The sequence below is a fragment of the Sus scrofa genome, chromosome 1 (genome assembly GCF_000003025.6).
Source record: "Sus scrofa isolate TJ Tabasco breed Duroc chromosome 1, Sscrofa11.1, whole genome shotgun sequence".
In the NCBI taxonomy this organism is placed as follows: domain Eukaryota; kingdom Metazoa; phylum Chordata; class Mammalia; order Artiodactyla; family Suidae; genus Sus; species Sus scrofa.
This window is the reverse complement of record NC_010443.5, coordinates 161533474-161549301: the sequence shown is the minus strand read 5'-3', so window position 1 is coordinate 161549301 and position 15828 is coordinate 161533474. Positions and strand designations below refer to the sequence as shown.

The 15828-nt window shown below is 46.9% G+C and overlaps 1 protein-coding gene and 1 long non-coding RNA gene across 6 annotated transcripts in view; one reads left to right on the top strand and one right to left on the bottom strand.

Moving 5' to 3' along the window:
- Nucleotides 1-939, top strand: part of LOC106509065 — a 58654-nt gene extending 57715 nt beyond the window's left edge. Inside the window, exon 3 of the long non-coding RNA XR_001306290.2 lies at nucleotides 612-939. This is a non-coding gene — a long non-coding RNA (uncharacterized LOC106509065). The remainder of the gene's footprint in view (nucleotides 1-611) is intronic.
- The window catches only part of CCBE1 (collagen and calcium binding EGF domains 1), a 235913-nt gene that overhangs the window by 7238 nt on the left and 212847 nt on the right, over nucleotides 1-15828 (bottom strand). For 4 of the 5 annotated variants that reach the window (XM_021099901.1, XM_021099895.1, XM_005659840.3 and 1 more), the window contains 4 exons: nucleotides 14352-14491; nucleotides 5770-5890; nucleotides 893-1032; nucleotides 772-807 (listed from right to left, as the gene is read on the bottom strand). In XM_021099901.1, coding sequence (XP_020955560.1) covers nucleotides 772-807; nucleotides 893-1032; nucleotides 5770-5890; nucleotides 14352-14491 — 437 coding nt within the window. The remainder of the gene's footprint in view (nucleotides 1-771; nucleotides 808-892; nucleotides 1033-5769; nucleotides 5891-14351; nucleotides 14492-15828) is intronic. The other variant, XM_003121722.6, reaches the window with a different exon arrangement.

The following is a 15828-nucleotide window of genomic DNA, read 5'->3' as shown; positions in this document are numbered from 1 at the left end:
CAGACCTGAAAAGGAAAGCTGGTATTTCCAGGCAGCATGTGGAAGGAGTAACTCAGGAGCTTTCTTTTTTTCTTTTTAGGGCTGAACCTGCAGCATATGGAAGTTCCCAGGCTAGGGGCTGAATCAGAGCTACAGTGGCCGGCCTACGCCACAGCCACAGCCATGTGGGATCTGATCTGCCTCTGTGACCTACACCACAGCTCATGGTGTAGGATCTGGCGTTAACCCAGTGAGCGGGGCCAAGGATTGAACCTGAGTCCTCAGGGATACTAGACGAGTTCATTACAATGGGAACTCCATTAGGAGCTTTCTAAAGTGACTCGCCCTGACCTCTTTATGAGGCAGATGGCAGACAGCCCTCAAAGTGAAACCACCCACTTGCACAGGATGGAATTTCTGTTCCTGACTTAAACATAGCAAAAAAAAAAAAAAAAAAAATGGGAATGCACACAAAACAGCCCCACAGAGAACACTGGCTAATGAGAAAAACACATGCTACTGTGACAAGAAGGAAGCTTTCCATTTAGAGAGGGACTTTTTCTTAGTGGTTTTGGTGGCTGTTTTTGTTATGATTGATACTTGTTTCCCATTTTAAGAAAACTGCTTTTTAGATTTTCTTCCCAGATTTGGGGACAAGAAGTCTATCTGTGTTCTCAACTCTGCCACCCGCCAAACGGAGACAATAAACCATGCCTAAGCTTTACTTGATGGCTGCACAGCAGGTGGAAACCAAGAAGCCTGAGACTTGGAAGAATGACTCAGAAAACTCACCTTAGAACCGTCTCTTCCTGGGGCACCTGGTGGGCCCTACAAGGCAAAGGGACCTAGTTTAACACAAGGAACACACTTTCCCAGTAAGCGGACAGTAAGTGGACTCTGATGAGATACTGACCACAGGGCCCCTCCGGCCTTGCTTAATGTGGGACAGATCAGGAGACGGTCCCATGGGTCCCATTGAGCCCCGGGGGCCGGGCTGCCCCGGGGGTCCTGGGATACCCGGGAAGCCTGGACTCCCCTTTGGTCCTGGTGAGCCTGCAATCAAAGAACACCTTGTTAGCGCTCCAGCCTATGAGGAGGGCAAGGGCTCTGGCCCCTTCGGGCCATTTCCCTTTGGACTCTGACCCCTTCGGGCCATTTCCCTTTGGACTCTGACCTTTGCCTTCTGACCTCTCCACTGAGATGTCCCACAGGCATTTCTTTCTTTTTTTTTTTTTAAATAGGATCTAACTGCAAGTGACATAGAATTACACCTTGATTTTACTTTTTTTTTCCTTTTTAAGGCCCCCACCCGCAGCATATGGAGGTTCCCAGGCTAGGAACTAATTGGAGTTACAGCTGCCAGCCACAGCAACACCAGATCCAAGCCACATCTGCGACCTACACCACAGCTCATGGCAATGTTGGATCCTTAACCCACTGAGCAAGGCCAGGGATCGAACCCACGTCCTCATGGATACTAGTCGGATTCTTAATCTGCTGAGCCCCAGTGGCAACTCCACCCACAGGCATTTTAAACTTTAAACTTAACAGGACCAAACACTGACTCCTCTACTCTTTTCTTGGACCTCCAGTCACCTATCCACTCAAGCCAGAAACTTGAGTCTTCCTATAGATTTCCCTGTTCCTATAAACTCCTCACCCAATCAGGGAGCAGTTCTAGGCATTTCCCCTCTTTAGCATCTCACAGCTGCTCCTTCGTGTCCCCCATCATAGCAGGGTGGTGGTCAACCCAGCTGGAGAGTGGCTGACAGCACAGGTTTCAGCTTCAGGGGGGCCTAGCTCTGAATCTTGGAGAAATTGCTTGACCTCTGTGAACCTTTGTTCCTCATCTGTAAAGCAAGACTAATAGAAATCTACCTTGGAGAATGGTTGAGACTATTAAATGAGATTTTAGTTGTATTAGTGTTTTTTTTTTTTTTTTTTTTCTTTTTTCTTTTTTTTTGCCTGTGCCCATAGCATATGGCTCCTGGGACAGGGATTGAATCTGTGCTATGGCAATGATAACCCTGGATCCTAGCCCACTAGGCCACCAGGGAACTCCCTAAATAAGATTTTAGATATATGCGCGCATACACAGAGGCACTAAAAACAAACAAAAAATTGTTAGCCCTTACTTTTTTTTTTTGGTCTTTTTGTCATTTCTTGGACTGCTCCCTCGGCATATGGAGGTTTCCAGGCTAGGGGTCCAATTGGAGCTGTAGCCACTGGCCTACGCCAGAGCCACAGCAACACGGGATCCGAGCCGCGTGTGCAACCTACACCACAGCTCACGGCAACGCCAGATCGTTAACCCACTGAGCAAGGGCAGGGACCGAACCCGAAACCTCATGGTTCCTAGTCGGATTCGTGAACCACTGCGCCACGATGGGAACTCCTAGCCCTTACTTTTACTTCCTTCAACGCTTGTCTCGTAGTTAGTGCCTCTGTTTGCCATCAGTCTGGTTCATCCCTTCCCTGTTCTTCACTCTTCGATGTGAATATTATTTCTAGAACAAGTCTTATCATGTAACTTGCCTCCTTTCAACTCTTTGGGGCAAAAGCCTCAAGCCTCTGAAGAGGGGCAGGAAACCTGCCTCCAGGACCCAGAGGGACAGCCACGATCACTGGGGGAGGGGCAGGAAACATTCCTGCTCAAGATCTGCCACAGCTGGGGAGCTTGTACCCCAAGGCCTGGATGCACAGGTCAGGCTTAGGACTATAGCTGGACCAGGAGAAGTGAAAATTCTCCCATCTCCACAGTGGTACCGTGGAACATAAGTCCCAGCAGTCTCCCACTGGAGAAGGGCAAGAACATGGAGAGAGGAGCCCTGTGTGGCCCAGGTGTGCAGGGGCTGCTGAAAGCTGAAACCCAAAGAGAAAACCCATTGGCACCCTGGGCCCCCACTCAGCACATAGTAACCATGTCCTACCACGGGAGGAATTTGAACATTTGAAGACTGTGGACACTAGAAGGAGAACAGTGACAACTCACCCAAACCCAGATCCATCATTAATCAGACTGACCCACTCCTCCTTGCTAGCAGCCTGACAAGAGGACACCCATCTCCAGGAGTGACCACTGTGTGCCTCTGTCCCTACTGTTCCTCTCCAAATGCTATCTAGCATTTGGTCCAAAATTTGGAGGCTCATTAAAAAAACCCTCCAAACCCAAACCACCAAAAGTCCCCCATGAAATCAAACAACTCCCTATTCAAGAGATAGAGCAATCTACAGAATCAGACTCAGAGGTAACCCAGATGTCAGGGTTATCATCCAAGGACTTTAAAATAATTTTAAAGCTGTGTTAAAGGTGCTACTGGAAGAGACAGCCTGCCTGAACAGGTGAGGGAATTTCAGGTCTATTTTTGCTTTTGTCATCTGTGCTTTTGGTGTCATATCCAAGAAATCCTTGCCAAATCCAATGTCATGAAAGTTTCCTCCTGTGTTTTCTCGTCTTAGGAGTTTTATAGTGTAAGATCTTACATTTAGGGCTTTAATCCATTTTGTATATGGTATAAAGCAAGGGTCTAACTTCATTCTTTTGCATAGGGAAGGATATTGTGTTTTAACCAACATTGTATCATCAACTTTGTGAGGGCAGAGGCTGTCTTAGTCGTCAGCCTCTCAGAGAGTCCAGGTATAAGGCTGCTTAGTAACTGTTTCATGTCAAATGACTTCAATGAAGAGGCTGATTGCTGTGCTATAATTACTCCTTAGTGCTATAATGATTCCTCTCTTTCAAACACACATAGTATTTTTTGATCATACACAGCTCCTCCTACCATTGACAGAGTGCTATGATAGGATGGCATGACTTTCAGGCACCAGAAAACAAAGCACAAAAGATTCCAGACATCACATTTGGGAAAGTCTTTTCTAGCTCACAAAATAATTAAGCCAACATTAAAGGCAGTCAATGTTCCATCCAAGTATGTCTCACAACCCTTACTCTCAATGCTGTTCCTGAAACAGTTTATCTGGCAAGCAGACCAGATCCTTCTGTAACTACATACTTTACCTCTAATAGTACAAGGTCAGGCCAGAGATAATATCTTACCTTCATTTATACCATCAGTGAACCTCAGAGATCACTATGTCAAGTGCCTTCAAAATGTGAGGCTTTGATGTGCACATGTCAGCACCTTATATGTAACAGCTGGGGGCAGAAAGCAGCAGCCACTCCTCAGCACCAAAGCCAAAGGATTCCAACCTAAGGTGTCTTCCTGTTTGGTGTTCTAGTCTGATCCAACACAGACTTCAGTACTGGAATTTTAATTAAGGGTAAGAGAAAAGTTATTCTCTCTCTAGCTTCCCTGACACATCTCATTGGAGAACACCACAAACTATAATGCTAGAAGGAAGATGAGAGAAGGAAAAAGGATTGGAGGAGAAAGCAAAGGTACAGTCCACTGCCCAAGCTAGTCCTCCATCACTCTATGCTTCAGCAAGGACCCTGGACAGCTCAATCCATGCTAGAAACCAGATGGTAGAACTAGAAAGGAAAGCCAGCAAGTCATTCATTAAGAAGATAGCGAGCCAATGGCTCCCCTGCTCCTAGTTTGTCCTTGTGGGAGCAGTACATATACTGGTGTGGGATGAACTTTCTCCAGGGAAGCAGAGCAAGAGCATTCTCTTATAGAAGAATGAAGACCATGGCTCTGGGAATCAGTCTGTAAGAAGAAACCCAAGTCTACTTAGAAGCAGCAAGAGGCTGCCTATGTGTGGCATCTGCTAGAGAAAACTCCACCATGACCCAGAGTACCACAGGCCAATGGAAGGAGCAAGAAGATAAACCAAAGTCTTGGACCAGTTCTGGGTCTCTATACAGACTGAGACCCAGGCCACCTGGGTTTTGATGGAAACCAGGATATGAAGATATGAGAAGAAAAAAAAAAAAAATTGCTTGGGAAGCATTTTGAGCCTTTGTGTTGACCTTCCAACCAGAAATCCACCTATGTCCTCCTTGCTTGGACCAACCCTACCTATCATGTACTTCCATGTCCAGCTCAAATCTAAGTCCCCTAATAGCCACAGGCTATAATTATCACTCCCTTCTTTAAGCTTCCACAGCAAGAAGCACCTGCATATTTACTTGAGGACAGGCCAGTATTGTTTTATTCTATTTGCTTTCACACTAGGGGTCCTGACACACCCATCAGAATGCCAGAGGTTATTCACAACACCAAGTGCACTACTAAGCAACAAGAACCAGGGCTAAGATGTCCACGTCTTAGAATTGTCTGCTAAGACCAATATCATTTCCTTCACTGGTGTGAAAAAAGACTATTGATCTAGCTATAGAGGGACTTGCAGTAAAACACAAAACATCCAGATCCGAGCCACGTCCGTGACTTGCACCACAGTTCATGGCGACAATGGATCCTTAACCCACTGAGGGAGGCCAGGGATTGAACCCACATCCTCATGGACACTAGTCGGGTTCTTAACCTGCTGAGCCACAACAGGAATGCCACCATCTTATTTTCATATATGTTAATATTAAAAATAGTTTTTGTTTCTCTGTAACTTAAGAAGATCTTTGAGAATCTTATCCAAACCCATGTCAGGGGCTTTTTTTCTCCCTGACTACTATCAGCTATGAGGGTTTTCTCAGGCTTGACCTAATTTTCCAAGACCCTCTTGTCACACAGATGTGGGGCTCCCTGGACCCCAGCTTCTGCTCCTACCCATGGAAGCTAAAGAACTCTGTCCTACCTTCATTAACTGTGAGCTCTTGGCAGGCCTTAGCTGGTGACCTTATCACCCTTTGATGCTTTTCTTCATACTCACCAGGAGGGCCCTGGCCACCAGGCAGGCCAGGAGGTCCTGGAAGGTAGGCGTTTGAGGCCAGCACCTTGTCGCCAGTGATGTACTTGCCTAGGTTGGCAGCGCTGTTGGGGAGCAGGGCAATCTGCAGAGAGAAGAGGAACTGGGGTCAGGAAGCAGTGGCGGCTCTTCTGCCCAGGGGATGCTGTGTGTGCGTGTTGTCTGCAGAGGCTGCAAAGCCTTCTCTTGTTAATTCCCCTTTATTCAAGCCAGTCAGAGCTCAGATGGACTGCAGAGATGCTCCTCCTAAACCCAGGGGCCTTATAGTGAAATCAACTTGCATGAGATCACTCAGCTGCTTAGTGGGTGAACCTGGACTGGCCCCAGTATGCCTAGATATTAGACTCATTATCAAAAAATTTTAAATCTACTGGTTTCAGACTTTAAATTTATTAAATAGTGTATGTCTCAGATACAAGTAGTTTGAGAAACTACTTTGTGACAGGTCCTATGCTTGGTAACAATGTAGACGAAGACTTGGTCCTTGCTCTTAAAGCTCTCCCAATCTTGGGAATCAAGACAAAAAAGTTGGCTTAGAGGGCACTGGCAAACTCAGGTGTTTGGGAAATCTTTTTAAAATATGTCCACGAATTTTTGGACACTCCTCCCTTTAAAAGGCAGAGGCTCATTTTCTACCCCCGAGTGTGGGCTGTGTTTAGTTAGGGACTTGCTTCTCATGAACAGAAAATGACAACAGTGATGGCGTATACCTTCTGAGACAAGGCTAGAAAAGGCACTTTCCTTGTCTCTTGGATTTCAGGGCTTTATTCTAGGGGAAGCCAGAGGAACTGTACATGTGAATGATCTTTGCATTCCTAGAGGTCAGGAATCGCTGAGACTGGTAGGGACCCAAGGCTCCAAATGTCCACCTCCTCATTGATAACACTCACCATTAGGACCGGGAGGATCACACAAGGAAGTGTAAATGGGGTGCCCGGCACGGGACCTAGAAGGTACTAAGTGCTTGATAAGTGGCAGTTCTAGTCTCTTCCTTCTAGGAAGCTAATTCGTGGGTGTAAAATCCCATGGAGGTTGTGTTTCTGAGGGTCAGGGCCACCCCCAGCGGATCCACTTGGGACACTGGTGTCTCACAGCAGGTATCAGTGCAATTTCTTGAAGCAACTTCCATTTGTCCCCACGACCTCCTGGATGAAGCCCTGCTTGGCCACTCTCTGGCCAGAGGGCAATGCAAGCTAGAGGATATCTCATCCTTATCTGAGGCTCTAAACCCATCTTTGAATCTGAGCTGCAGGAGGTTCTTATCACTTGCGCGTGATCAGAGGTGGCCAACTGCCATTGTGACAAAGCTGTGCCCTGTGGGTTCAGCACAGAGCACTAAATTAGAAACTGTACAAAGATCTCTCTCTGAGGCTTATGTCAACTCCAAATTACAGCTTTGGGGAGGAATGAACAGAATGCCGATTTGATTAACTATGGAGTTTTCTTTACTTTCCGCCTTCGTGGGCAAGTCAGCATTTTGCATCTCTCCTGTCCTTCCCCCCAGGAGTTTTCTTCTGCCCCTGGGAGACTAGACACTCCCAGTCATGTTCAATGATGCCACACAAATACCTTCTGGGATCTCTGGCCCCTGGCTTGATAATAGCAAATCAGGGAGATGGGGTAAAAGATGGTCATGAGGTCTTGAGCTTCCAAGCCTAGGTGTGGGGGCTTGGGGGGAAATACAGAATCCATCTACTGAATTGCAGGGAAAAGACCAGCCTGCAAGTGGCACTGGGAGGCCTGGGAGAGTTTTGCTGTCCAGGATGACCTTCTCTGGCTTTGGAAGGTCCTCGGCCTCCTGCACTAGTGTCTGTTTCTGAGCATGGAGGTTTGCGAACGTATAGTGTGGCTATTATGAAATGGGATTCTGGCCGAGACCCTTGCCCAAGAGCCTCTTCTCCTGCTGGGTGACTGCTGGGTTTGGAGGCATCTCAATCAATCTTTAGAAATGGATGACTTTTCTGAGTCACAAAGAGATATACTCTTGCTAAGGGAAGAAAGCCAGGATTAATGAAAAGCAAACATTGCACTTTGGCAAACCACTTTTACTGGATAAATGCAATTATTCTGGCTCCTTTGCAAGATGATTGCCCAGGTCCTGAATACCAATAGCTCCTAATGAAAGGATTGCAGTGTTTCCAAAAGGTGAAATAATGGGAAACCCACAAGAGGCTTTAGGCTGTATCCCCGCAGCCTGGCATGAAGAAGGGGAGGAGCCACACGGTCTAAGGTTTTGCTCCAGTTCCTCCTGCTCCTTTCTCACCCACAGAGCACACTGCAGGCTCTCCTGGGGTCAAGTTTGATTCCTGCTTCAGTTGCCCTAGGTGACCTGTTTGAGCCTGGGGGACTCCTCTGTCTAGAACTTCCTCCAGAGGGTTTTTCTTCTTTTCTTGGGTTCATACTGCAATCCATCCAGCTCATGGTGCAAGAATGCTCAGAGGGTGGGAAGCTCCAAGCAGCACCAACACTCTCTTCCCAGGGGTCCCTCAATGCCTTAGGATCCCCTTACTTAGTATGAAAATCCTTAGGTAAGGACAACCTTGCAGGTCTGTGAGCTACAAGATTCCTGGACATCCAGTGCCTTCCAGATAAACGGTCTTCCTTTAAGACTTACAGTTCCCTGAAAGATTCAAGGAAAGGCACTCAATTCCCCTGTGATCATCGCTCAGAATCCAGTAGGGAAACCACTTTCAGATCTTGTGCAATCTTGAAAGTAGCTTTGCACCAGTTCATGTCAGGGTTTATGGTTCAAAGTCAACACCAGGATCCAGCTGCGTTCCAGGGGTTTATTTACACAGTGATCCAGTACTGGTATCACTGTGTCATAGTGAAAGACCACTCTAACCTGTGAATGCATGACTGTGTCCTGGGGTGGAATGGGGTGAACCTCTGAGTGAGGAGAAGTGATAAGCAAAACCACTGTAACTAGAGAACAGAGAGGGTCAACTCTGGCCCTGAAGGCTGGTTCAATTTTATTATCTGCTTCCAAGAGATAAACTGAAATGTGGGTCTCATCTGTGGGCTTTGGCATTGGGCAGACCCATGTTTAAATCTCAGCCTGCCACTTTCTATCTGTGGGACCTTGGGAAGCTACAGAACCTGGATGTCTTCCTCTATAAAATGAGGATTTTAACATCCACCTAAGAAAGGCTGCTGGAAGGGTGAAAATGATGATGTCAGCAACATGCCTGGCCCAGTGCCCAGATTAATCACCACCACCAACCATGACCACGGACGTAGCACAAATGCTCTGCTGGGGGTGAGGGGCTGCTCCTGGCTGTGTTTCTAAGTAGCAGTATGATTTGGTTCCTTGGCCCTTCCAGGTTCTCATCTTCGCATCTATAAAAGGGGATGTTTGGATTGGGTGATCAAATTTGGATGAAAATTTGTAAGCAAGCCCAGAGGACAAGACCTGCACATAGAAAGACTTCAGCGATCAGCCCCCACCCTTCCCAGCTCTCCTCTCCCTTGCAAAAGTCGAGAGGTGATCCAGTAAACACTGACCTGAGTTTCCTGGCTGACTTCCTGCTGGGTAATTACATCCTGGCTCCTGCCAGTTCCTCTCTGTCAGCAGGATGAGTGGAAAGTAAATGTGTTGGTGCTTTGGAGGCAACCAACCAGAACTCCTGGCTTGACTTTCTACACAAACACAGCAGGCGATGGGCTTGAGGGATGCAGGTGTTTGGGAAGAAGGTTGTGAGAAGTGTCTGCATGTCTTGTGGATTCCAACGAATGGACTGTGAATATCATTATCTCCTATTAGCCTTTGTAATATAAAGCACCTGCCTTATAGGGCTGTTGGGATCAATCAGCTGCTGCCTGTAAAGCACTTTATAAGGACATATAATTCACGCTAATGATTTATTTGGTAAACATTCACAGAGCTCTTTCTTCGTGGCAGGTACTGTTTAAAGTCCTTGATAAATATTTGATCCTCATGAAAACCCTATGTAGCATGTACTGCTGTTATCCCCTTTTTTTATAGAACTGAGGCACAGAGACGTTAAGTAGCTTACTCAGGGTCACACAGCCAGTAAGTGGTTGGGCTAAGACTTAAACATAGCCAATCTGGTTCTGGAATGTGTGCTCCTCGACACAACACCCAGCTGCCTGTCTTAATATTAGTCATGAATGCTTGGCAAAGAAATCTACAGTCATTGTAATGTGGCTTTGTCCTCCCAGCAATCCTGAGAAGACCCACTTTTACAGGGCAACTAGATGAAGGTAGCAGAGGAAACCACAAACCATGGAGAAGCCATGTATTTACCTGACACTAAAGGCAGCACTAGAGCCAACAAATGCAGCCATCAGGTTGCAAATCTGCTCACACTTCTGAAACCTCATGGATTTCTAGCTTCTGAAACTGCCCTCACATGGCCATTGCAGGTTGATTTCCACTGTGGGCTTCGTTTCCCAGCTAAGACAGTAAGCTTGTTTAAGGCAGGGCTTTGTCCTGTACTTTCTTGTATTTTGACATCTTCCAGCTCACTGCAGGCCAGGGCAGGTGCTCAACAAATGCTTCCTGAGTCACCACTGACACCTGCCTCAACTGCTCCGAAGCAGTGTGTTCTCAATTCATCCCCAAAGAAGCAACACAAGGGACTTTTTCAGCTTACTCCTTCCATTATGTATACATGCACCACATCTTCTTTATCCATTCGTCTGTTGAGAGACATTCAGGTTGCTTCCATGTCTTGGCTACTGTATATAAATCTGCTATGAACATTAGGGTGCATGGATCTTTTCAAATTCATATTTTTGTTTTCTTACAATATATAAAAAAAGAATGCAAATTTGCCATTTGCAACGACATGGATGGGCCTGGAGGGTATTATGCTCAGTGGAGTAAGTCAGACAGAGAGAGACAAATACTCTGTTATCACTTATACATGGAATCTAAAACATGAGACAAACGAATATAACAAAACAGAAACAGATGTACAGATACAGAGAACAAACTAGTGGTTGCCAGTGGGGAGAGAGACAAGAGAAGGTAGGAGATGGAGTACAAGCTACTATGTATAAAATAAATGAGCCACAAAGATACATTGTACAGCACAGGGAATATAGCCAGTATTTTATTATAAGTTTAAAGGGAGCATAATCTATAAAAATATAGAATCACTATGTATACACCTGAAACCAATAAAACACTGTAAATCAATTATACTTCTATAAAGAAGTCAATGCTGAAAAAAGTAAATAGTTATAATCATATCAGTAAAAAAAAAAAGTTAAATTAAAAACCAGCTCCTTGGCTTCGATTTTTTCCTCAGTATTCTGATGGGACCTAGATCCTTTCTGCAAGTTCAATGATGAATCTTGATCTATCCTCAAATCTCCTTTTTTAGCCAAATCACCTCCCCCTGCCCCTCAACCACAGAAGAAACTGGAAGGGAGGGGGTACTGGGATCTGCATATCATTTCAAAACAGCTTTTTATTGGAAAATAAAAGTACAGAATCTGAAAACTCCACAAAACAAATACTTAGAGAATTGCTGTAAGACAAGCACCCTTTTAAGGAACACCTAAGTCAAAAAAAAATCAAAACTTTTCCTACATGCCTTGATTTAGTCACCACCTCCTCCCTTCCTCCTCCCAAAGTAACCATCATCCTGATTTTATTTATTTATGCTTGTTTGTTCTGTTTTTGCTTTTTAGGGCTGTACTTGACACATATGGAGGTTCCCAGGCTAGGGGTCTAATCAGAGCTACAGCTGCCGGCCTACATCACTGTCACAGCAACGCAGGATCCAAGCCATGGCCTGCAACCTACACCACAGCTCACAGCAACGACAGATGCTTAACTCTCTGAGCGAGGACAGGGACTGAACCCGCAACCTCATGGTTCCTAGTCGGATTCGTTTCCGCTGCACCAGGATGGGAATTCCCGTCACCCTGATTTTAATCACTTCCTGTGTTTGAAAAAATGTTATCACCCAACTGCACCTGCCTAGGCCCTATGGTTTAGTCTTGCCCACTTAAAAAGTTGTGTCTTTTCAGCTTCTTTTAACCTGCAGGTTTTCTTTGCCTTAAAGTTTACCTGCTGAACTGCCCAGGGCCTTTGCCCTGCACAGTTTCCCACAGTTGGGATTTGCTGACTGCTCACTCACAGTGCACTTCAACATGTTTGCATCCCATTTTATACTGTGGGGCTGGCCACGGTCCAGGACACCCGGTAACCTACTTCTTAGCCAATATTTATTTGGGCAGCGGTCCCATGTTCTTTTTTGAACAGAACAGATGGCATCAGCCGTAGTGAGGAGGAAGTTAAAAATCAACTGGCGCAGGAGCAGAAGTGAGGGCCCCAGGGTTAGGGTCTGACCTGCCTCTTGGGCAGTGACTGACCCTCCCTGACCATAATGGCATCAGGGTGAGAATAAATGGGATCCTGGATCGAAAACAGCTTTATTAACTGCAGAACACATCACATTCTAATAGGCACCTTTACAAATGGGTGGCTCCATGGGACGTTCTCTGAATGCCAGTGTTAGTCCAGACTTGTCACAATGCACTTTGCAGGAGACTCTGATTCAGTCCATTCCAGGCCAACCCTTGCGCATGAGAGTCACTGAAGCAATGACAAGTCTTGTTATTAGATCTGTATGCAGTTCTGCCGCAAGGGTTTTAAGGGGGACACAGAACTTTCAACTTCTTTTTAACATTTCTTCTCTCATGCATCATAAAACACTGCCAGGAGGTCAAGGGAAAGCCAGAAGTTGAATCCCAGCAACTGGATTTCTGAACCAGTAAGACTTTGCAGCACTGACCCTAAAGATCATTCAGGCTGGAAACAGATTCCCCACAGGTCTTGGATTATTAACTACCCAGGGAAGAAAACTGAGGTCTTGTTAGGCCTTGAGACGTCAAGCAATTGCCTCCTGCAGCCCATGATCCTCTGGCATATGAAACACATGAAGCCTTTTTTGGATCCCCTCAATAAATACTACTATCAATACAAGTTCAATCTCAGGATATCTGTGGGGTATATTATAGCTGCCGGCCTACACCACAGCAACATCAGATCTGAGATGCGTCTGCAACCTACACCACAGCTCATGGCAATGCCAGATCCCCAACCCACTGGGTGAGGCCAGGGATTGAACCCACAACCTCAGTTCCTAGTCAGATTCGTTTCTGCTGTGCATGATGGGAACTCCTATAACTCTGAGTTTAAATTGATACACTTACAAGGTTTTCTGCCAGGTCTCCCTGTCCCATCACAAACTTTTTTTTTTAAGTACTGCACCCGTGGCATATGAAAGTTCCTGGCCTAGGAGTCGAATCCGAGTTGCCTCTGCAACCTACACCACAGCTCACAGCAAGACCAGATCCTTAATCCACTGAATGAGGCCAGGGATCAAACCTTCATCCTCAAGGATACTAGTTGGGCTCTTAACCTGAGCCACAATGGGAACTCTGGATCACAAACTGCCTAGATCTATAATTACACACATATATACTTTTTTTTCTTTTTGCCACATCTATGGCATGTAGAAGTTACCTGGCCCAGGGGCCAAATGTGAGCCACAGCTGTGACCCACGCCATAGCTGTGGCAATGCTGGATTCTTTAACCTATTTATTGTACTGGGCTGGGGATTGAACCTGTGCTTACATAGTGACCCAAGCCACTGCAGTTAGATACTTAACCTACTGTGCCACAGGGGAAACCCTTTTTTTTTTTTTTTTTTTTTTTTTTTTTGCTTTTTAGGGCTGTACCTGTGGCATATGGAAGTTCCCAGGCTAGGGGTCGAATAAGAGCTACAGTTGCCAGCCTACACCACAGCCACATGGGATCCAAGCTGCATCTGTGACTTATACCACAGCTCACAGCAACATGGGATCCTTAACCCACCGAGCAAGGCCAGGGATTGAACCTGCATCTGCTGAACCACAATGGGAACTTCCTACACACCCTTTTTCACATTCTCTTCCAATATGTTTTTTCTTTTTTTGTCTTTTTAGGGTCGCACCTGTGGCGTATGGAGGTTCCCAGGCTAGGGGTCAAATCAGAGCATTAGCTGCTGGCCTACACCACAGACATAGCAACACCAGGTCCAAGCCGCATCTTCGACCTACACCACAGCTTATGGCAGCGGTGGATCCTTAACCCACCGAGTGAGGCCAGGGACCGAACCTGCATCCTCATGGATGCTAGTCAGATTCATTTCCACTGAGCCATGATGGGAACTGCTCAAAATGGTTTTATTGCAGGATGTTGAATACAGTTCCTTGTGCTATATGGGAGGACATAGAATAGTCTGCATCTGCCAATCCCAAACTCCCAATCCATCCCTCTCCTAACAAAGCCGTCTACTGTAATAGTCACCGAATCCCTTGCCTTGTTCTGTTGGCCTACAGATGGTGAGCTCTGAGCCCAGGTGGGCAAAGCATCCCAGTCCAAACCTAGTTGGCACCAACCTCAATGAATACCCAATGAGGTTATGGATGACAGTTTCTTATTCTTTCCAAACACTCCTCCACGTTACCCCCACCAAGCCGTCCTTTTACCTGATGTGATTGCTTCTAACACCCTGGCACGTACCTTCTGCTTCAGCTGCAGCACCGTCTGCTTCATCTGGTGCAGCTCCTTACAGGTGGCACAGCAGGTGCCAGCTCTCACCGCATTCTCCGCCTTCTCGTCCCGCCCTGAGAGAGGAGATGGGTTCCGGTCTGTTTGGGAGGCTGGGGGTCGTCCAGCCCCCAAGAAGAAGGCGTCAGGAAAGGCAGTCCCAGGCGGATTGGCAGATGCTGAATTGTGCCAGGGGTGAGGGCTGGCAATTTTACAGTTCTCACGTCTCATGCCCAGGGGAGACTGGGAGGGGGCCCCACCCTCTGGGCTCAGCAGTTTCCATTTAGGCATCTGAACATCTTCCTCTTTCACGTGGGTAAATACGCACTGTGGCCATTTTATCAGGAGGCAGCTCTATCAACCTGACATGACTTATGCTCCCCTCCAAGGGCCAACATCCACATGAGGTAAATCATTCCCCACGCCCCTGCAATGGGACCTGGGTGCAGGGCTCGCAAAGCTGGTCAAGAGAGCTTGGCCAGGCCAGGCTGGGTCACAGACTGGAGCTGCGCACTGACCTCCGAGGAGATGTGAAGCCAGGCGGAAGATGTGCCAGGGCCCCTTGGACATGCCCATCCATGCCAAATAGGACAGGAGCTGGGAAGGGTCCCCATGACATCCTGTAGAGCACTGGGAACTCCACAGGCTTTTTGTAAAATATTTTGTTAAGTGATGTGTGAGTTAAATGATGACATCACCAAGTAACCACACAGCCTCCATCCAACTGGCACCTAAACGGACTACACAAACCTGTGTACAAGGGACACTAGACACCCAAGGTTACCTGCTCTTGAGGAACAGGTGCAGACTCCCCACAGGTCTTCGTAAAAGGTGGCAGCCATGTGATGTGTGTGTGGGGGGTTGGTCGGCATGGGACAGAACCCTTTGACACCCAGGCAAGTGTAAAATCTCTCAGCTTAGAAGCCCTTTGCTGGTGGGCCAGGTCTGTTGTTTGTGTGACAGGTAATGACTGCTAGGATGCCAGTGACATCTCCCTCCAAGTCATCACTTGTGCTTCTGGGTCCACATGTTCTCCTCCGTGCTGTCCTCTCTCCCATCTCCACTCGTGGACTCCTGCCAACCAGTAAGACCCCGTGCAAGTGTTGCCTGAAGCCCACCCTCCCTGACCACCAAGGCAGCATTTATCATGCACCCTGCTCAGTTGGTGAGGGACCTGGGCTTCCCTGTGGAGCTTTTTGTGCCCACACCAGAGTGGGAGCTGCTGCTTGATACCTCACACAGCAGATGCTCAGAGTTAGTGAAAAGGAATGTTACAGGGTGAACTGTGTCCCCCACCCCAAATACATGCACATGTGGAAGTCCTAACACCTCCCTCCACCCAATGCCTCAGAATGTGGCCTAATTTGGAAATGGTCCCTGCAGATGTATTTAGGTAAGTTGAAGTCATACCGGTGTAGGGTGGGCCCGTAACCCAATAGGACTGGTGTTC